This window comes from Sarcophilus harrisii, chromosome 2 (genome assembly GCF_902635505.1).
Source record: "Sarcophilus harrisii chromosome 2, mSarHar1.11, whole genome shotgun sequence".
Taxonomy (NCBI): domain Eukaryota; kingdom Metazoa; phylum Chordata; class Mammalia; order Dasyuromorphia; family Dasyuridae; genus Sarcophilus; species Sarcophilus harrisii.
Window position 1 is genome coordinate 86,012,800 of NC_045427.1, and position 22,740 is coordinate 86,035,539.

The 22,740-nt window shown below is 36.5% G+C and overlaps 1 protein-coding gene across 2 annotated transcripts in view; it reads left to right on the forward strand.

Annotated features, from left to right (window-relative positions):
* The window catches only part of PRKCE (protein kinase C epsilon), a 648,280-nt gene that overhangs the window by 213,097 nt on the left and 412,443 nt on the right, over positions 1-22,740 (forward strand). For both annotated transcript variants that reach the window (XM_031950425.1, XM_003758303.3), the window contains exon 2: positions 14,599-14,662. In XM_031950425.1, the coding sequence (XP_031806285.1) occupies positions 14,599-14,662 (64 nt within the window). The remainder of the gene's footprint in view (positions 1-14,598; positions 14,663-22,740) is intronic.

A 22,740-nucleotide genomic window follows, 5' to 3' on the forward strand; every position in this document is an offset into this window, starting at 1 on the left:
GAAGTGTATCACATTTGACCTGATTTATGCATCGGGGTATGTATAAATACTTCAGGATAGGACAAACAAAAAGCAGGAGAAATAAAATTGGCAGAAAGAAGTAGAATGAATTGTTAATTGCATCCTCATTGAGCCAAGCCCCATTCCCAGCAGGCCATCTGCATGTTCCCAAGGTGGAAGAAATGGGGCTGTACCATATGGGTTCAGGTTCTTCACATCTGATTTGTTCGTTTGCAAATAATTCCCTAGACCCCAATCTGCTGCTGAAGGAGCTCTTGGCCCTCCAGACATAGACTCACAAGCCCACAGAAGGGATAGGGATGGGTTGTGCTGGATTCTAGGTCTTGTGTCTAGAATTTGTGAGTACCAGTCAGTACAACATGGTATTGTATTCTGATCAGAGGCATCTGAGCCCCTAAGCTTACACTCTTCCAGAGGCTAGCTTTTAGCCAAATTGTGAGGGATGTCTTCAGTGATCTCCCCCTTCCCTTTTCTCTTCCCTTTTTACTCTTCCTGGCCTGACCTCTCTGGGTGGCAGCCCCCAGGTTAGGGATGGATCTCATTTCTCTCCCAGCTAACAAAAATCTGCTCTTAGCAGACTGACATAGAAACATGCATTCTCAGAGCCAACTGTGATTTCACGAATCCTCCCACTTTGCGTGCTCACTCTTTGGGCCTCATTACTTCCTACCTGAACTGTTGCTATAAACCGTTGATCTGGTCCTAGTTTCTCAACCCTCAATTTATCCTCTACATTATTGTCAAATTAATTTTCCTAGCTCAGTTCCTTATAAATAGTGGGAAATGTCCATGGAACTGAAATAATTAACAATAATATTTATAGAGCTCTTATTCTCATTGATCTTTGCAACAACCCTGAGGTTGTACTAGTATTATCCTTATTTTATGGATGAGGAAATTCAGGCAAATAGAGTTCACATGCTTTGCCGAGGATCACATAGCTATATAAGCATCTGAAGCTGGATTTGAATACAGGTCTTCCTGACTCTGAGTCTAGTATACTCAACAGTGACCTACCTACCTACCTGAACTGACTTGAATTCCTAATGCACATAATTGACTCAATCCAACTCATCCCTAGAGGAACAATACTAACCTTCCATAGCTCTCCATCAGTTAAAGGATACATTTTGGGGTAGCTAGGTGGCACAGTGGATAGAGCACCAGCCCTGAAGTCAGGAGGATCCAAGTTCAAATCTGGTCTCAGACACTTAACACTTCCTTAGCTGTGTGATCCTGGGCAAGTCACTTAACCCCAAATACTTTAGCAAAAAAAAAAAAAAAAAAGAATACATTTTAAATGAATCTTGAATTGCAGATCATCTCCAATTTTTATTTCAAATTATATATATCACTTTCCATCTTCTATAAAATCACATTACTTGACTCATTGTTACTAATAACTGCTCCAGACTTTACATTTGTACATCTGCTACTCTTTGTCTGGTATACTGCCTTCCCCTTAGTATTCCACCCCAATCCAACCTCCATCTTCTCCCAATTTTCATTAGTTGAAATCTTACCAATTTTTCGAAACCCAGATGAAATGTCAGAATCTCTAGATACACATCTTCCTTTTGACATTCATTATATTCTGCCATTATTTTTCTACACATGTTGCCTTGGAACCCCTTCTCTTTCCCAGAACTGTCCCCCAAATGATAATCCCCTTGAGTCAGGGATGGTATCTTTTTTAAAAAAATAAGTTTGTTTTTTTTTCTGTTTTTTTTTCCATCATCATAGTTATCCCCACTATCCCTTCCCACTTCCCCACTGATCCAGACAGCCATCTTATAAAACAAATAATATTTTTAAAAATCAAAAGACTAACAATGTATAAAAACTGTGGCTTTCCCATTTCCAGGAAGGGCTGAGTTGGGGATATCTTTTCATATTTCTTTATTTGAGTCATGCTTGATCTTTTAAGTTTTGTTACATTAACTTTTAATTTTTTTGGTGATTTGTTATTCTTTAAGGGACTGCATCTTGGTCATCTTTATATTTCCTCTACCTCTGCTGTACCTGGTCCAGTCCCTTACAGTAATAAATAATAATAACATTTGGCATTTGAGCCTTAGATGTTACAAGTATTATTACCCTTGTTTTATGGGAAATCAGCCCTGGGAATTTGTGATGTTCATCCATTGTCATAAATCCTATAAAAAAGTATCAGGTATGATTTGAATCTGGGGTCTTTCTGATTTCAAGTCCTCAAAACTTATTATCTCAGTAATAAATATTCAATATGTATATATATAATATAAATAAATATTCAGTAATTATTTGTTGAAAGTAATTTCATCTGTTCCAATCCTATTTATTTTCAAGATGGGGAAGCTGTCTCCTAAAGAATTTAAGTGACTTGTCCAGGTTTATATGGTTACTTGGTGGCAGACCTGGAGTTAAATCCTAGGTCTTTTGACTCATTGGTCCAATGTTTTCCCTCTTCCCCTTACTTTCTATTACTTTATTGAAAGGATCAAATGTACTAAATTACATCAAAGAATTGCTTTTTCTTCTCACAACATCTTAACTCAAAGGAAAGATGATCTAATACGCTAGGCTCTATTAGAAGTGATGAATTTTCAGTCAAGGAGAACCTTTGCAAAGACCTCAAGCCATTCATTGACCTACGCAAAATTTTTTTATTAAATTGTTTATGTGCTGAGCACTCTGAAGATATAGATACAAAACCAAAACCAGAGTAGTTCTTGCCTTCATGGAGGATATAATCTATTGCAGAGGAAGTCACAGGATTAGTTTTTCCATCAGAAGGAATAGTTGGCTATGTATACATCTTATAAGAGGGACTTTGCCAGAGACAGCTAGGCTGTGGCTAAGGTGGTTTTAGGGAGTCAGATCAGTAATAACTTACATCCTGTAATCAGTTAACCATTAACCATTTTATTAGGGGATTTAGCTTCATTAATTCTGCTGCAGTTTTTTAAGATAAATAGACATCCAGAAAAGGTCTTTATTAGAGAAAAGAAAGAGAAAGATTAAGTGATCAGCACACCCCTTTTAACTAGGGATTTGTCAAGTCCTCACAGAAAGTGAAAAGACCCCAAAAGATGGAGCTTCTTTGCCTGAGGAGTGGAGAGAGAAAAGGCAAATCTTTAAGACTTTACTGATTAGCCACAAATTTGAATGGAGGAAATAGTTCAGAAGAGTTATGTCAAGAGCCAAGAGTCAAGAATGGATTCTGGCCCAACCACCATGGATCATTCTAGAGGACAATAACCCTAATTGGAATTTATTTCATTCTCTCTTAAAGGGAAAAGGAAGATAAGACTGTGAGTTGTCCCTGACTCTACCTTCTTTCTTCCTGAAAAATCTAAATTTAGGAAGTGTCAAAGTGAACTGACTGTATTAGGTTTAGGAGACTGAGCAAAATAACTGGTATCAATCAATCAACTAGTAAACATTTATTAATTACCTATTATGTGCCTATAATTGCCTATTATGTTGAGCACTATGCTAAAAGCTCTAGGGACATAAAGGCAAAACTATCTCTGTCTTCAAGGAGTTCACAGTCTAATGCAAATAACAATGTATGACAAAGCTATATACAGAACAAATAGGAAGTAATAGGAAGGCACTAGAATTAAGGGGGATTGGGGAAGACTTCTTGTTGAAAGGAAAGAAGGTATGATTCTATTAGAGGTGGGGATAGAGGAATATGAATGGAGATAGGGGAACTGTCAAGTTTAATTCACATTAACACACTAACCAGTTCTTAATATTTCTATTTTCCTGAGGCGAAATCTAGAAAAGAAATCTTCCTTAACATTGTCTGAGTAGTAGCATCATTTAACTTCCATTTTGTATTTTGAGCCCACCTCTTACCTCTTACCTCTAACTGGAAGGTATTTCATTGAGCGATTTGGTGATATTATAATCCATAGAGCTGGCAGGAACCCATTTTACCAATGAGGAAACTGATGTTAAGTGGTACAGATTGGATTTAAACTCAGGTCTTCTGATTAGAATTCCCATGGTTTTTTCCCACTGTCCCATACTGTGTCTCCACCTTAAGAGTTCATTTTAGTCATTAAATCTCATCCACTATTACACTAACCCCAATGATTTCCCACCCCATTAGTCCCATGACAGGAATGAGGGACTTCCTCTTTCATTTTAACCGTGACAACATCTTAACAGTTTACAGCATTCTCATGTGTGGTGGTTCAAAAGGGATGCCCAAGAGTGTCTCAGAAGGACCAACCACAAAGGCTGGCTGACTCTTCAGGCAGCAGGAAATGTACTCGGTCACCCACTAAGCTGCACATTTTCCCATGCTTTTTTTTTTTTTTTTTTTTCCTCACTCCACAGACTTCACCTCAGGGAGAGAAAAAAAAAAAACAGTGCAAAAGAGTTAGAAATAAGCAGTGTGTGAAAATCCTAAAAAAGCTAGCAGGTCCCAAGCTTATACCACACTCAGTGAGGACAGAAATGGAGAGAGAGAAAGAAATCAAGAGAGGTTTTGTAAATTGTATGTGTGTGAGAGAAATCAGGATAAATCTAGGAATAACGGGCTCAGGGGGTTGAGGAAATTCTTTGCCTTTAATGGTCAGGATGGAGGGAATTATAAGGAAGGACAAATTCAGATTTATCTTCTCTATATACATATACTTGGACTCCTAGTCTAAATTCTTTACCTTTTCCCTTCACTTTGTCTAAGTGTATTCATCCTTTAAGACCTTTCAAAAATTCTACTTCCAGGAAAGCTGGATGGCACAGTCAGGGGGATCTGGATTCAGATCTGGTCTCAGACACTTATTAGTTTATCAGCACTTTCAAAATTTTTGCACCTTCGGAAAATTCCAGGTTAACCTGCCCTGGTTTTGGCCAGTTGTTAACCAGATCCCTAGTTAGTGAGATTTTTGATGGCAAAGGATATGACTTTATGTTCCTTCCAGCAAAGATCTAGAACAGAATAGCTGCTAGTGCCATTTATTCTTCCCTCCAATTTTTATCTTGAGTCCAAAAAAAAGTCTTAATAACAGTTTTAGGCTTTAATATTTAAAAATAGTACTAAGACTTTTAGATCACATTGTATTTTGTGTGTGTCTACATTATTTCTCCCTATAGAATAAAAACTCAAGGGCAGAGAATGTTTCTTTTTTTTGTCTTCATATTTCTAGCTCCCAGCACAATATTTGGTACATAGTGCATGCTTAATTAATGCTTTTTGATTGAGTGGGGACCTAGGTATTTGATAAATTGAATTAAATTAGTCCCAGGGATCACCAATCCTAACAGAATGGGACCTGATAATTATGTTTTCAACTCCTTGGCCATCCTTCTTGACTTCCACCTGCATTAAACAGTCCAGAGGACTTTTTTTGTTGCAAATATCCATGGTAGCACATATATATTGACCTTCTTTCATGAAGAGGACATTATTGACCCATCAATGAAGTGATGGCTTATTAGGTGCTTTCCAAAAACTAAGAGTGTGAACTTTGGGTTAATTCATCTGTATCTATTACATTGGTGACTCACATTTATGAGACCACAGGCTGGCGTTAGGATGACAGAATATCAATCTGTGGAGCTGAATTTATTTGAGTGAGGTGCTAAGGGGATTTGCTCAGGGTTGGAATTCAGGACATTGAGCCACCCAGAAAACTACATATTTGACATCATCTTATATAGGACATCTAAGTGGTGCAATGGACTTGTAAGGAAGACCTGAGTTCAAATGTAAGTTCAGACACTTAATAGCCATCTCAAGTTTTCTCTATGAAATTCCATCTCAGAAACCCACAGATGCCTTATTCAGAAATCGTGGCCTGATGTGGGGATGTGAGACTGTGGGGTGGGTTAAAAGGAATAACAGGTTTGCACTCGGATAAACTGGGCTTAATCTTGTTGTCCCTTTCTACCCATGTGACCTTAAACTATCAATTAACTTTTCTGTGCCTCAGTTTCCTCATCTGTAAAGTATGGAGTTGAACAAGATGACTTCTAAAGCCCTTTCCAACCCTAAATCTATGATTCTATTTGAGCTTAGACAATAGATATTTCAGTATTTCTAAGAGAATTTGTTTCTAATAAATAAATCATGTTCTTATTTACACCAGTGATTTGCATATAGTTTCCATACTTATCTGTTCATGGTCTAATGCTGTCCCACTTAGTTACATTTCCTTAGATGGAAACTGTGTTTCAGTTCACATTGTGGAAATTGTATATATATATATATATATATATATATATATATATATATATATTTTTTTTTTTGCTGAGACAATTGGGGCTGACTGACATGCCTATGATCACAGAGCTAGAGTGTTAAGTGTCTGAGATCAGATTTGAACTCACGTCCTCCTGACTTCAGGGCAGTTATTCTATCCACTGCGCCACCTAGCTGTCTCCTACATATATTTTTAAGCTTTTTTTTGAGCAGGGGGAATGACAGTTACTTAATTCTCACATACTAACCATATCTAAATGATTCCCAAATATACTATTATTGTCCCTTTCACCAGCTTTGTTACAAATTATATATTTACTATACAAATTTTAGTTTCAAGAAAGGAATTTGTGAATAATTATAAGCTGAATAGAGTCAGTCTTACCCCTGTGTATATCAGATGAGATGAAGGTGATAATGACCCAGCCTCAAATCTTTTTGGAAGGCTTTACTATGTTGGGTGACCTTACCTAAAATCTCAGCAGATATAGATTCAGATAAAGTTCTCTTTAAAATGCAAACATCCTTAATTGGGTGGCTGGGGAGAGGACTGGTGTTCCTTAGGTTTCTTATACATAGTTTCTCCCTAACAGAGGCCATGTCTTCTAGCCTTTTCATTTTATAGATTTTTAGATCAATATAGATCTGTAACTTTGTAGAAATGGCACTTTTAGGGCAGTTAGATGGTGCAGTAGCTAGAACACCAGCCCTGAAGGTGGGAGGACCTGAGTTCAAATATAATCCAATATATATTAAACATGGTAAAAATATATGTAATCCAATATAAGCATATGTATTTATACAATGTTTTACTCACACACACTTAGGTCCATAAGCTAAAACCTGCTTCTTTGTAGATAAGTGGGAAATGACCAAACTCAGAAAACCATCAAAAGTCATTATAAATCTATTTCTGCATGACCATATTTGACATGGGGCTCCAAAAAATAAAAGACATGTGTGGTAAGCTACCCACTTCTGACTTGAGAGATTACACAAAGTAATGAAACCACTGGAACAAGTGTTTCTCAGTTTCACCAATATTACTGATTGGTAAAATAGCTGGATATTTTTCTACATAGGAACACTTCTATAAATAGCTACACTCCTCCCATCCCCCAACTCTCCTTATTCACTTACTATTGAACTGCTCTAAGAATTGTGTTCCTGTTTCACTTCAAGAAACTTAAATAGTTTCTACTTAGTGCCTTTTCTTCAGTCCAGATGAACCTATTTCTAGAAGCTAGTAGATTCTACCAAGTGTTGAGATAGGTTATGCAAATTTGAACCTTCTTTTAAAGATGTTGACACTAAGTCTCAGAAAAACTAAATGTCTTATGTTTTATATCCAGATAGAGAGTGGTGGAACCAGGCCTTGAGCAACAAATTTTTTTTTTAACCTCAAGGCTATTCTTCCTGTTGGGCTGTACCACCTCCATGAAAGTATAGGAAGAAACCTGTCTCTGACTAACTTCAACTTATTATTGTTGGTCTGTATCCTGCTTGTAATGAATTCTTGGTGAATGTCTGATCATTCATTCAGTTATTTGTCCTTCCTTCATTCTTTATCTGACAAATATTTATTGAGTAAACTACTCTATATGAACTAATAGGCTAGGTACTGAAAATTCAGAGATAAATATAAGCCTCGTTCGCATTCTACTGGGAGATACTGTACTAGGATAAATAAGTTCAAAATAATAAGAGGGAAGAACATTAATAGTTAAGGGAATTGGGAAGGACCTCCTATGCAAGATGGAACATTGATGGAGTTTAAGAGATTATGAAGGTGGGGAGTCATCCAGAAAGAATTCATTTTTGAGTCAAAGGGAGCAATATTTTTATTATGATTCCATAAAGCCTACAAAGTTCTCTACAAAGGGAAAGGACTCTAAACTAGATATGCTCAAAATAACCTCAGGGGTCTATATCTTGGTTTTCTGATTGATTTCTGACTGTAACAATGGATATCAGTTCAAGATAGCTCTATTAGTACATGATAATCCTGTCAATACAAGAAATTCAACCAAGGCCCACTTTGGACAAGATAATCTTGTCAGTGCCAGAAGTTCCACAAAGGCCCACTTAGGTACCAGGTAATCCTGTCAGTATTCCTCACTGGGGCCCAACTCTGGATTTTTTACCAAGCCTTTTGGTAGATAGGGTCTATTTACCCCATCAACATGAAAAGAGCTTTTGAGAAACCCAGTGATTTCAAGAAGTAGAGGTGAGGAGGAACATTCTAGAGATATAGAATATTATTTGTAAATGTAGGAGGCAGAAGATGGAATGCTGAGTTTGGGTTACAGCCAATAGACTAGGCTGGTTGAAACACTGAGTGTATGAAAGAGAAGAATATGTAGTAAATCTAGAAAGGTAGGCTGGAGTCAGGCTGTGAAGGGCTGACATGCTAAGTGGAAGTGTTTGTATTTATCCCAATTATTATTATGATGCCTTGGATTTCTTCCAAAGGACAACATCTGTGTAAATCCCCATGCTGGCATGCAGAGTTTAAAAGGTAATACTATTCTGTGATATTAAAAAGGGAAAAAAAGAATAAAGTTGCCATTTTGTTGAATCAGTAAGCAAGCTCTGAATTCAGATACTGATTCAGACATTTCCCAACTATGTGATCCTGGGCAAGCCTTAATTTCTTCATATGTAAAATGCAGACAATTAGTATCTACTGAGAAAAGTAATTATTTCTCCCTCATTAATAGCTAATTATCAAAATTGGAGGGGGGGGGGTAATCAGCTTTTTTCCCTGTTCTATTTCCTTGTCCAGTCTCTCGTGGATTTGGCTGATGGAAGATAGAATTAACATTTTTACTCCACTCAACTAGATAAGAATTGGGTGAGGATGATATAAACTTTTGGCTTAGATTGCCCAAGGTTTGGGCTGCTCTGGGTATAGGGATATTCTTTCTGTTCAAGTGACATGTTACTCTCAACCTCCCATTGGAGTGAACTCCCTTTTCAAAAATCCACCTCTCATTAATTGATAACCAATCACAGTTGCTTACAATTCTCAGCAACACCGCTCTTCCAAGGACATATAAATTAGGAGCTCACTACCACAACTGTTTTTGGCATTTGAGAATGCTGCAGCCTACCTTTTATTTAAAATCCTGATATTATTCATAAAATATTAAATTATCAAGAAATTATGTTTCTTGAACTTTTTAAATGCCACACTACCTTAAAAGATTATTAGAAGAATGTAAGTTGCTTTGCAAATCTTAAAATAGTAGCTATTGTTATAAATACTCATTAACAATTAGGAATGATTTTTTTTGAAATGTTTTTTGGTATGTTGATTCTGGTCCTTAAAAAGTCTTTAAAAATTAACGGTATGCCCAATCCCATGTTAAGCAGTGAAGAATTTGAGTAAAGAAGGTACCAGTCTCTCTATTTTTCTCTTCAAGAAACTCCTAGTTTTGGTAGAGAAATATGATGTATAGACACAAAACAACCAAATATAGGATACTGTATAACAAATTACTGAGGTGATTGGGAAATGTCTCTTGTCACTTAAAATGTTTTCATGACCTATTAAAGAGGGGAAGAGAAGTAAATGGAGAGAAGGATTTTTCACTTTTATGAAATCAGTACTCCTTGATCTTGGTATAGGGTAAGAAGCCATATAATGCTTTTCCAATTGATAGATTCAAAGGGAAAATGTGTGTGTGCACACGCATGTGTAATTGTGTATGTGAGTATGTGTTAGTGTTTAATTGTTTCAGTTGTGTCTCATTCTTTGGCAAGAAAACCCCAAATGGGAACACAAAGATAATGTAGTAATTTGTCAGGTCCTTCTTCAGCTTATTTTACAGATGAGGAAACTGAGGCAAACAGGATTAAGTTAACTTGCCTGGAGTAACTGCTAGTAATTGTCTGAGTCTGGATTTAAATAAAATCCAGTAGTTTGGAGAAAAATAAATCTCACTCTTGTTATGTCACTGATTTATTGGGCTTGAAGAAAGCATCTATAAAAGGGGCAATTATGTTGTTTCACCCTCATTCCAAATTCAGGACCAATTTTACTTATAAATGTCCAGGCCAACTCATTTCAATTCAGTTTAGTTCCACAAACATCCACATGACTATTCTCTAGAAGGTATGATAGAATGGTGAGATTGTACACAAGACCTTGCCCTCAAAATGCTCATGATCTGATAGGGTCCACTTAATATAAAAATAGATGCCAATATAAGGTTAAATGTCATTTCTACCTTTTGAAAAATGTAACTATCAGCCTGGTGCTGGTACTGCTGTATTTGGGGGCTTTTAAAGATGCTGACCATGTTATACATAGTGGCTGCTCCATGGGTGATGAGAATGCAGTCAGCATTGCCCTAATTTAGTGCTTAGGACAGACCTGAGGGCTCTCTTAAGTAAGGGACAGTTCCTCAAGCTAGGGTTGCCTGGCTCACAAAAAACTGCTCCAAAGTACTTACTATGATATCTGTGAGTAAATGAATATTTGCTAAGCAGGGAAGCCAATATTTTGGACTTCCTTGTTCCCTTATTCATGATTTCTTCAGGTTAGTAGTAAAATTACCTTTTTTTCCTTCCCTTTCAAGTCGTCTTTCAAATTCACGTGTGGCACAGGAAAAAAAAAATTAGGAGACGCTGATATCAAGACAGTTAGTGAATTTTCAAAGTTGGGGAGGGGTCCCTGGAATATAAGATTAGTCTTTGGGAAATCTCAAGAAAGAGGGTAGTGGAGGACATGAGATTAAGTAGGAGATAAAGTGACAGTAAGCGCCTTTATTAACAGGTTAAAAATCCCCAAACTAGTTTCTTTAAAAGCTTTAATATATGAAGATCTGCTTTTCCTTTATTGGGCTCTTCTCAGCTCATTTTAACCAGAAAACCAGAAAATATTTTGATGGGTTTTGAAGAAAGTTTTCTTGCTGGGGTAATGTTAGAGATTTAGATTTTTTGGTTAAGGAGAAGCTTTTCCTTTCATTTATACCACCCACAGTCTTGTATTTTCTCTTTCCCATGAATAATTGGGAGTTACCTATAATACAAGTTCTATAGCTAGCTAGATAAAGCATTTGTCAGATTATTACTGTGTTCCAGATACTGACTTGAGCCCTGGGCTTACAAATATAAGGGAGCAAGACAGTCCCTGTCTCAAGCAGCTTACATTGTAAAGGAGGAAGACAGTACATAAAGGGGATCTGGAAAAGGAAGTGAGAGGTGGGGGATGTTTGCATTGGCATGCCATGGAGGTGGTGGGACACTTTTGTGACAAGTGAGATAAGGTGATTAATGGAGAGAGGAGGAGGATGCAGAGGAAAAGTCCAAATGACCACATAGACAGCATGGAGATAGCCAACAGGCTCCAGGTAAGATAAGGTAAAAACTCACCAAGGCAGGGGAGAAGGGAGGTTCAGGGGAGGAGTCCAAGGTTGGGATGAAGGGTTCTTGAGGTGAAAATGATGACCAGAGGATAGGCCACTAGTAAAGAGATGGTGAGAATGTCATATAGGATGTGAAAGAGAGCCCTAGTAGGTTTGTCTCTAAATTTAGTTGTTGCTATAATCAGGGTTACTTAGAGGCTAGGGTTCTAAAAAATCATAAAACATCATCCCAACTCTCTTTCCTGAGGGAATAAGAACCTAATTTTTTCCTAGGACTTTGAGAAAGAGAATTAGAAGTGACCTTGAAAGCTATGCAATCCAAGCCCCTCATTCTACCATTAAAACTGAGAAACATCAAGGTGAAGTAACTTGTTCACAGAGGTCCCAGAGCCAAGCTGGCTTCAAATTCATTTCTCTGCCCACTAGGTTCTGTTCTGATATCATCCCTGAATAGGATTTGTGATGAGATTGCTTTAGGCATGAAGTTGCATAACTTTGTATCATCCATACTCTTTCAACTTTATGTTTGTTGTTCCAAGGTTTCTGCTAGAAAAATGTCATTAAAAAGCTTAATTGCCCTGGATTGGGCAATTATTATGGCTTCCTGTTATACTCCCATTTAGTTGCATAGGGCAGTAGAGAGTCTTTATTTGAAACCATTTGCCCATTTGCCCATGTGGGCTACAGTGTGTACTGGCTAATTTATTTTCAGTTTAGTTAACTCTCTCTCTCTCTCTCTCTCTCTCTCTCTCTCTCTCTCTCTCTCTCTTTCTCTTTTTCTCCTTCATTTATCTCATTTCCCTCTTCTTTCTCTTTCTCTCTATCTCCTCCTTATCCTTCTTTCTCTCTTCTTCTTCTTCTCTCTGACAGAGAAATGGATGTTCCATTCCAGCCTCTGCTCTGGTCACTTTCCTCTCCTCAGTTTCATTAATAGGATTATTCAACAAGCCAGTCAATCAATATGTCTCCAGTCCTCCTTGCTGTATATGTTGTGGCCTCGAGGGTGATATAAAAGAAGATGCATCCAGGCCCTTCTCCCTCAAATCCACAGCAAATAGATGGATGCCCCTAAAATCCAGGTCTTTGTTAGTCCAATTCTCAAAAATTTTCAGTGGTTCCAATTAGCCTCTATTTACAAAATCCTTTCCCTGGCATATAATGCCCTTTAAAATCTAGCCCATTTCATTCAAATTGGCCTTATAACTATATCCCATACCGGGCATATCATCTCATATTTCTGTGCTTTTGTGCACTTGGTTCCCCCTGTTTGAAATGTGGGTCCAATTCATATTCCTATCACATAAAATTTCTAAATTCCTTCAAAGTATAACTTTGCTTTCATTTCCTACCTGAGGAGTTTCCTGATCTATCAAGTTTATTAGCTTTGCCTTCTTCTTAAGATTACTTTGTATATAAATACTTATTATATAAATGTTGCATACCCACAGTAGAACATTCACTCCTTGAGGCAGGCAGTTTCATTTCTATCTTTGTAGCCCCCGGTGTCTCACATAATCATACCTTGTAGATATAATAGGAGGGGCTTAATAAAAATTTGTTGAATTGAATTGAATTGAAAAAAGATACTACTTGGTCTCTGCCTTCAGGAGCTTAATTTCCTAGTTGTAGAGTCAAAGCTAATGTACATGAAATCTTTAGAGAATAGAGCAAGACAGAATGCAATCCAACAACTTTAGGTACCTGGTACAGCCTATTTGCTATAGGAATTCAGAAAAGGGAGAGGGAGGGATCAGTGTGGGTTGGAGTAATGAAGAATGAGTAGGACATCAAGGCAAATTTGGACTTGCTGTCAGCAAAAACTTCTTAACGATTAGAGCAATTCAAGAGTGGGATGAACTGTCTGGGGGAATTAGCCTGTTTCTTTTCTCTGAAGTCTCTGAGCAAAAAAGCTGGATGATGATTTGTTGGGTATGTTAGAGAACCCAGACTTTTTAGGTATGGGTAGACTACATAGTTGCTGGGATTCCTTCCAACTCAGAAATCCTCTGATTCCAGGATAGAGAGATATAGATATATTCTGATTCCAGGATATAGAGAAGGTATACTGGAATTGGGGACACAACATCATATACCTCAGTGCTTCTAGAAGTATTCATGATACATCTTCATTCTCAAGGTCTGGTCCTTGTCTTCTTTAATAGAATAGTCTTAGCAGAAGCTGAGTCCAATATGATAAACAAGAGAAAAGTTCTCTTTAAAGCAGCAGGAGATTTCTCCATTTGAGTGTGTTCCAGCTGTTCCCCATTCATGCCATGCTAATACCCACCTCTGTGTATGTTTTTTTCTTCTCCTGGAATTCCATTTCCTTTTCCCTCAGCCTAGACAATTCCTGTCTATTCTTCCAACTCTAAAATCTCCATGAAATTTCTGATATCCCCTTCAAAAAGCACTGACATGTCTGTCAGTTGTTGTCAAGCATATATTTGTTGTTGTCAAGCAACAATTTGGTCCTTAAATATTCTCTTATGATTATCATATGCATTTGTCATGTCTCCTTAGTAGGAGTGCCATTTTTTTTTTTGATATGTGCCTTATTCCTTTCTTGTATATCCTAAAGGTCTCAGTGCAGATTTGTACATACACCAAATCTTTGTTGAATTAAAATAGGGCCTTAGGAGAAGCAGCATAATGTAGTAGAAAGAGTTTTGGACTTAGAGCAAGAAGGATCTGGGTTCAAATGTGTCCTACTATATATACTTATTAGTTGTGGGCGAGGGGCAAGGCATTTATTAACCTCTTAACACCTTAATTTCCTTATCTATTATATAGAATAATGCTATATGAAATGACTACCTTGCAGTATTGCTGAGACTCAATGTATTCCATGCAGAGTGCTTTTCATACGGTGGAAAGCTAGATAAATGTCTATTGTTGCAATTGCCCTGAGCTCAAACAGTTGATGATGTCAAAACATGTAGAGAAAACAGGCCATTGGCCACCCTCATAAACTCATTAATAAAGTCTCCTTCCTTTTCTAATTTGCAGATTGATTTGGAACCAGAAGGAAAAGTGTATGTGATCATCGATCTCTCTGGGTCATCAGGGGAAGGTAAGAGATTTTGCCATTTTATCTCCTCTGCTTCTGAGTTGGTGTATTCCAAAATTGTAGATTTTTGCCCTCAATCTTGTTGTGACTTGGAATAGCAATATTTAATGTCACTGAGCTGTTTAAGGAAAAAAATTAGATGGACTCAAATGGATGCCAGGAGGTAAAAGCCATCTGTCTACCTGTTAACTCTCTCAGAGAACAAGGATTATTTTGATTTACTAATCTACTTTACCAAGAGAAACTGATAGAAGTAGGAATTACTCCAGTGTTGATTTGTAAGGTAGGCTTGTATAAAATGACCATTTTTCAGTGTTCACATTTGGTTTTTTGGTGTTTGGAGTATCTTATCCAAAAATGCAAAGACTAAGTTACTAGTATCTAAAGCTATATTTGCATATCTATATCTCATTTTCTGTAGAAGCATTTCTTATGGGAGCAAACTGACTTTGTGACCTAAGAATTGAGTATTAGCTTGTGGAGAAGTCTCCCAGTTATTTGTGGATAAAGGAGAATGGAGATTTTTTGGTACTGAACTGCTTTATTCTTCCTCTTTTCTAATCCCCAATTTCTTGGGTCTCTTGGATAATTTATTTGCTCTTTAACACCTGAAAGTTTATGTTGGGAATGAAAATAAAATCAAGGGAACTGTGAAACAAAGCTAGACGCCTTTGTTTTAGCTTAGTGTTTTATGATCCAAAGGTTCTTTGGGACAATAAATTTGCCTATAGCCCTGTTTAGGGATTAGGATTACTTGGACTGAATTAGCTTTCTCCTCTGCCTGAAGCATAGGATGAGTTATCACAAAGAAAAAGCTCCCTGTCAACGAATTAATTTTAGTAGTTAAAGAAATGGGTTGGTCCTGAAATGGAAAAGACACAGAGGACTCCACATCCTACTTTAAAGTCAATTTTGATAAAGTGTCTGTGGCCAGACTATGATAATTAGGTTCATAAACACAGACTACCACACCCATATAATCTCTACGGCTCTCTCAGGGAAGGGAGACAGAGACAGAGACAGGAAGAGAGAAAAAGATAGAAGAGAGAAGAGGGACATTTAAAATAGAGAGAGAGAGAGAGAAAGAGAGAGGGGGTGAGAATAAAAGGAATAAGGAAAGAAACAAGCACTCATTAAGTTCTTGCTCTGTACCAAGTTTAAGAAAAGACAGTCTATCCCCTCAAGCAACTTACATTCTAATTAATAGAAAAAGACACACAAAAGGGAGTTGAAAATAGGTGTTTGGAGGGGCAGCTAGGTGGCACAGTGGATAGGGCACCAGCCCTGAAGTCAGGAGCACCCGAGTTCAAATTTGGTCTCAGATACTTAACACTTCCTGGCTGTGTGACCCTGGGCAAGTCACTTAATCCCAAATGCCTCAGGGGAAAAAAATGGTGTTTAGTATTGGAAGCAGGAGAAATGATGATTTCCAGAATGGTTTTAGAGTCTGGAAGGCAGGAACCTGGTTGACAGGAAAATGAAAGCCACCTTGGAACTCACAAAATGGAGGCCCCAGAAATCACCAATGGGAGAGGATGGATGTTACAAAAGACTTTTCCAGGTTGAGAAGGCCAAAGGAATGCTTGGATATTCCCCAGGAAGGAGACCCCAGATGCTGGGAAAAGTTCCAGCATAAGATTGCAGCAGAGACATAGTTTTGAATTATGTAAGGCAGGAACAGGGGTTCAGAGGGAAATGAGAGCAGAAGTATTCTGGAACCACCTGAGATTACTGGAAAGGGCTCTGGCTTGGGCCTAACACCACTTAGGCTTTAGACCTCCACTCAGTTACTGAATCGTTGCGTAACTATGGCTAAACTCTTTTGCATCTCTGAGTGTCAGTTTATTCATCTATTAGAAAATAATATTGCTGCCATCTATAAACTATTTACATCTAATCACCTTAATGTTTTTTGAGCACTTTATATTTATTATCTCATTTGAACTTCATAGTAACTCTGAGTTAGATGATCCCTATATTTACAGACAAAAATAAAACAAAACTGAGTCTTAGAATAATAAAGAAATGACTGACCCAGTGTCATCTATCTAGTAAATGTCAGAAATGAAATTGAACCACTAGTGCACATGAGTATACTTTGCTGCGCCTTTGTTAAATAAAGAGGGATAGAGAAGGGGCGCTGGATGATTTCTAAGGTTCCTCACAGGCTTTGAAATCCTACTATCCTACATGATAAATATAAGGGGAAGGGAGGGACCACTGTTTCCAAAGTTTCCCAAAGGAACCCAGACAAATAATGCTACTCACAATGATATTTACTGGTTTTCCTTTGGCTAATTAATCATCTAATTTTCAACATGTGCTGTATTAATTCAAAGTAATTCAGTGACTGCAGGGGTTGAAGGGGTGTATGTGCAGGTGAAGAATCATTGTGAGAATTAATCAAGCTTTTAACTTAAATTTCAACATTTTCACCCAAATCAATTATTCACATTTTCTACTCTTTGCTGCAGTTGGCTTTGCCAACTCACCCCCTATATTTTCAACTATAAAAAGTATGATATATTCTGTCCGAGAAAATGAATGTATTTAATCATGATCCTGCACTTGCCTCCCTCCTCAATTTTGAGCAAACTAAAGATTCCTATAGGATGTACGAGTTTAGACTTTAGTGAGACACGCAACATGCAAAATTAATCACTTACTCTTTCCCTGTGTAAACTGCAGTGAAGTAGATAATTAAATATAAATTTTCTATGCCGAGAAATTATGCTTGTATATATTCAGTTGTATATTTACTCTGAGAACTTGAAAAATCAAATAGGAGGGCAGAGTTTTAAATTTTGTATAAAGCAATGGATGGCAAGATTCTACTTGACCAATAAGGAAAACACATTTGCTCATTACCAGAGGGAAAAGAAAGACAGATGAATAAATAAATAAATTACCAACAATTGATTTCATTCCTGCTCCTACTCCTCATTGCCACATTAATGGCCAAGACAATTTCCATTTGGCTCAGTTCTTTGTGAATTTTTATCTCTTCCATCTTATGAAAATACAGTTTGCTCTGGATGTGCTGACAGATGCTAGAATCAGCAAAGAGGTAACAGGTGTTGCTTTTCAGAAAAGAAAACTTTAAGCCCCTACTCCCCCTTTCTTGGGATTTCTGAAATCCTAGCCTGGACCAAGATCTCAATAATAGAAAAGAGGGAGAAAACTTCAGTTGTTTTTTTTTTTTTTTAACTTTAGCTCCTAATTGCAATGTTTTCTATTTGTTTTTCCATATCCACTCCGTGTGACCCAGGAATTTCTAGGCTCTGGGTACTTATTGTAGGTTTTGTTTGTAGAAGGACAGCAGGACAAGCTGGGAGCTAGTAAGTGTTGGAGGTGGGGGAGTGGGTGTAATTGCCGATCAGTGAAGTATCTAGGTTTAAAAACAGAGTCAAAATAGTTGAACTTTTGTATCTTTCCCTTTTTCCTGTTTTTGAACAAAATTTTGAATCCTTGCACAGGATATGTATGTATGTAGGGAGTCATTGTGCTATAGCTGAAAGAGCATTGATAGAGGAGGCAGAGCACTCGAATTCAAATCCCATCCCAGATATGTAAGTGAATCCCAGCTGTATAACTACAGGCAAGTCACTTAACCTGTATGGGCATCAATTTCCTCATTTTTGTGAAATAAGGGGCTTGGACCAGTTGGCCTTAGGGATCCCTTCCACATTTAAATATATTCATAATCCAAGAATATGAGAAAATAAGAATTATCACACAATGAAGGACTTCATTGAGTGTACAAAGGAGGAGGAATGAAGATATGAGCTGAATTGGGCTCTCTTTTTAGCTCTTTTGTTCTGTCATAACTTAATAATTCTCCTACCTTAACAAATGGCCATCAATAGGAAAAAAATAAAAACCTGTATATCCCCAAAACAACAGGATATATATATAAATTTTCATTTGTTTGGCAGAAACTTTTCAAGTGAAAGTATGTACATAATGCCTTTCTCTCTTTTCTATTGTGCTTGAAATATTTTTTTTCCTAATTTGTTACAGAGAGTCTGCATGTTTTCAGCCCTCTAGTGCTGAAGGGAATGTTATTTTTAGCCATCTAAGACAATTGTGAAAGGCACCTTAGTATAGTAGCCTGACTGCTGGACCTAGAGTCAGAAACCTTGGATTTAAATACTGCCTCTGCCCCTTACCAGCTGTGACCTCTGATTCCCTGTGACCATAAGCAAGTCCTTTAAATTATCTCAGCCTCAGACAACTCTCTCATACTTATCAATTAAATTATGGACATGGTTCAATCTTAGTTAAGTGAAGGATGGATGTTTCTACTCAAGGATATTCATATATCCAGCATGATAATTGCATTAATTGAATATTATATCTTGGATAATTAAAAAATAAAATTTGCAGTTAATTCATTGACCATTTTTCATTAAATGTTTATGAGCTCCTACTATGTATAAACCTCCATTCTTGGTATTACCTAACAAAGATAAAGGAAATACTCAAAGAGATTATTGTAGTCTGCCTACCTGGAGGGATAAACTGTCTGTACTGATGACATAATATGAAACAGAGTATGAAGAAGCATGAAAGAATGGCATTCGTGGTGCAGGGAGCTTTCTTTCATAGACTGGAAAGGTCTTAACTATAGGCAGAGAATCATAAAATGTTTCATGGAATCAGTAAGATTTTCATTTAGTAGCCTTCAGAAACATTTATTACTCTCACAGGGGTCGGGGAAGCTTCAAATATTGGGTCTTTTCCCTCAAGTACCTTATAATCTGGGATCAGATGCTGAGACAGTACATAAACTAGTACAAATTAGTATAATAAGTGCCTAACAGGAGTATCAGGCAGCTGGGTGGTGCAGTGGATAGAGCATCAAGCAAACGTGAATTTAAAAATGTAAGACATTACTATCTGTGATCCTGACCAATTCATTTAATCTCTGTTTAATCTAGAAAATGGGAGTGATAAAGATACTTCCCTCCAGTAAGATCATTGTAAAGTGTTTAGCACAATGCCTGACACATAAAAAGTGCTATCTAAATTGTAGCTGTTATTATCATCATCATTTTTATTATTTTCCATGAGATCAGATGAAGAAGAAATCACATCCATCTTTGGGAGCAGTGTATCAGGGAAGGCATCACAAAATAGGGGAAGTAAAAGGTTTTTTTAAATGGCTCATTAAGTTCTTGATCAAGCATATGATTCTGTTGTACAAAATAACAATACAATAGATATCTTTCAAAGTATGTCTCAAGGCTATAATAGGAAAAAAGATCAGGAAATACATGAATGGTACTTTGTCTAAATGATAACCCCCTAATTAATAGTATTTTATTTTTTCTAATTACATGTAAAGATAATTTTCAAGATTTACTTTTATGAGATTTTGATTTCCATCTTTTTCTCATAGCTTTCTTCTCCCTGCTCCCCAAGATGGCAAGCAATCTGATATGTTACACATGTATAATAATATTAAACATATTTCCATATCAGTCATGTTGTGAAAGAAGAATAAGAATAAAAGGGAAAAACCAGAAGAAAGAAAGAACAAAAACAAAAGTGAAAATAGTATCTGCATACCATTTCCAAGTTTTTTTCTTTGGTTATAGATAACATTTTCCATCATGAGTTTTTTGGAATTGTCTTAGATTTAAATGATACCTTTTTTAATAAGACCTTTTAAAACAGAAATACCATGAAAATATTTTGTGAATAAGATTCCCTCATGTAAAATAGAGAATTTGTCGATTGCAAACATTGTCATTTTCTAGGAGCCTTTAATACATGAACAACTTATTATAAGCTTAGTGCTTTAATTAACTTTGGTAACAAAAGGGTAGATAGAAACACTATCTTTATAAATGTGCTCATTTCTTCTATGAACATTAACTAGCATTTAGTTAACGGTGGCATATATATATATATATATATATATATATATGCCACTGTTTTATATATATATATATATATAACAGTTACTTTTTCATTGAGAGTATGTTCATGAGGGAACAACAACAACAAAAAAGTAATGATACCCCATGATATAAATTATAAGATTTAGAACTGGAAGAGACCCTAAAGATCATCTGATTGTGCATGTCAAATCTCGTCTCCTTACCTCCCTATAAGGATGAAGTAACGGGGATGCACGAATGAGAAATGACTTGTTCCAGGTTGCACACAAAATAATTAGCAGAGTCAGGATTTGAACCCATCTTTAGACTCTAAATATTATGATCATCCTTCTGTACCAAATTAATGTGTTCTTTCTAATGCAGAGAAATATCAATACTTTTTTTTTAATTGCCACGCCATCCTTTTCCTGCCTCATTAAGTGTTGTTGATGTTCAGTTATTTCTCAGCCATGTCCCAACTCTTTATGAACCCATTTAGGGTTTTCTTGACAAAGATATGAAAATGACTTCCCATTTCCTTTTCCAGCTCATTTTACAGAGAAGGAAATTTGAAGTAAACAGTATTAAGTGACTTGCCTAGGTAAATAAAAATCAGTAAGTGTCTGAGGCCAGATTTGAACTCAGGAAGAGGACTTGTTTCTTTTGAAAAACAGCTTTCTTATTTTTTCAAATATATGCTAAGATAGTTTTTAACATTCACCTTTGTACAATCTTGTGTTCCAAATTTTTCTCCCTCGCTCCTTCCCTCTACCTCCTTCCCTAGATAGCAAGCAATCCAAAATGGGTTAAACATGTGCAATTCTTCTAAAATATATTTCCATATTTATCATGATGTGCAAAAAAAATCAGATCAAAAGGTGAAAGTAGAAAAAACCACGAAAAAGAAAAAAACAAGAAGCAAACAAGTAACCACCACAACAAAAATTGGTGAAAATACTGTGCTTTGATTCATATTCAATCTCCATAGTTCTCTCTCTGGATGTGGATGTCTCTTTTCATCACAAGTCTATTAAAATTGCCTTGAATTACCTTATTGCTGAAAAGAGCTAAGTCTATCACAGTTGATTGTCTCATAATTTGTTGTTGCTATATACAATGTTCCCTTCACTTACCATCAGTTCATGTAAGTTTTTACAGGCTTTTCTGAAATAAGCCTGCTCGTCATTTCTTATAGAACAATAATAAGAACGAGTCCTGACTCCAGGTGCTAGGCTCCATCTACTGTATCATCTAGATATCCTTCTTAAGTTTAGGTGTTTCCTAAGGCTTTGTTCTTAGTTCTTGGTCATCTTGTTTTGTTATATGTTCTTCCCTTAGTGATCTTATTAGTTCTTTTAGGTTTCTATCTCTAAATAGATGCAGCACAAATTTGTATATCTAGTCCCATTCCAGCCCTAGACATGCTTTGAAAGATACCTATTATATTGTTATTTTATACAATGAATTGAGTTCTAGCTCCATACTGTCAACTGTCATGTAGATTTCCAGTGGCATATGAAAACTGAACATATCCAAATGGAAGTGATAATCTCCCGATTTTTCTACCTTTTTCTATTTTTGTTTCTCATAAGTGCCCCTCTGACAAACTTTTTTTTGATAATGATATCACCATCCTCTCAATCAACTAGCTTAGTTACTCTGTAATTAACAGACTCTTCTATATCCCTCCCTATTTATCCTTGCCTCTCTAGAGCAATTGCTAAGATCTATCAATTCTAAATTCATAATATCTTTGACACCTACTCATTCATTAGGACATAATAAGCACAGGAGAAGGTGAACCAGTTATTCTCTTTCTTTATGGAACAGAGATTTTTTAAAAATGGATTAAAAATGATAGAATAAGAGACTTGAACTATAGAAGAAATTTAAATAGAAATATCCAAAAGGCAGTTGACAGTGTGGAACTGGAGATCAATTTAAGAAACTAAGAATTAAGTGGCTTGTCTAAGATCATAGTCTATTAGTGACAGTTAATTATTCCTTCTTGCTATGGACATTAATTTGCTTTTGATCTCCTGTGACATTATATATATTTCACATTTTTTTGTTTTATAATACCATGATGGTGTTGTTTTCTGGGGATATTTTCCTGTGAATCAGGATGGAGTTTTCTTAGCTTACAGTTTCTGCTGTTTCCATTGGTCTATGCTGTAATAATTAGGAATTTTGTAA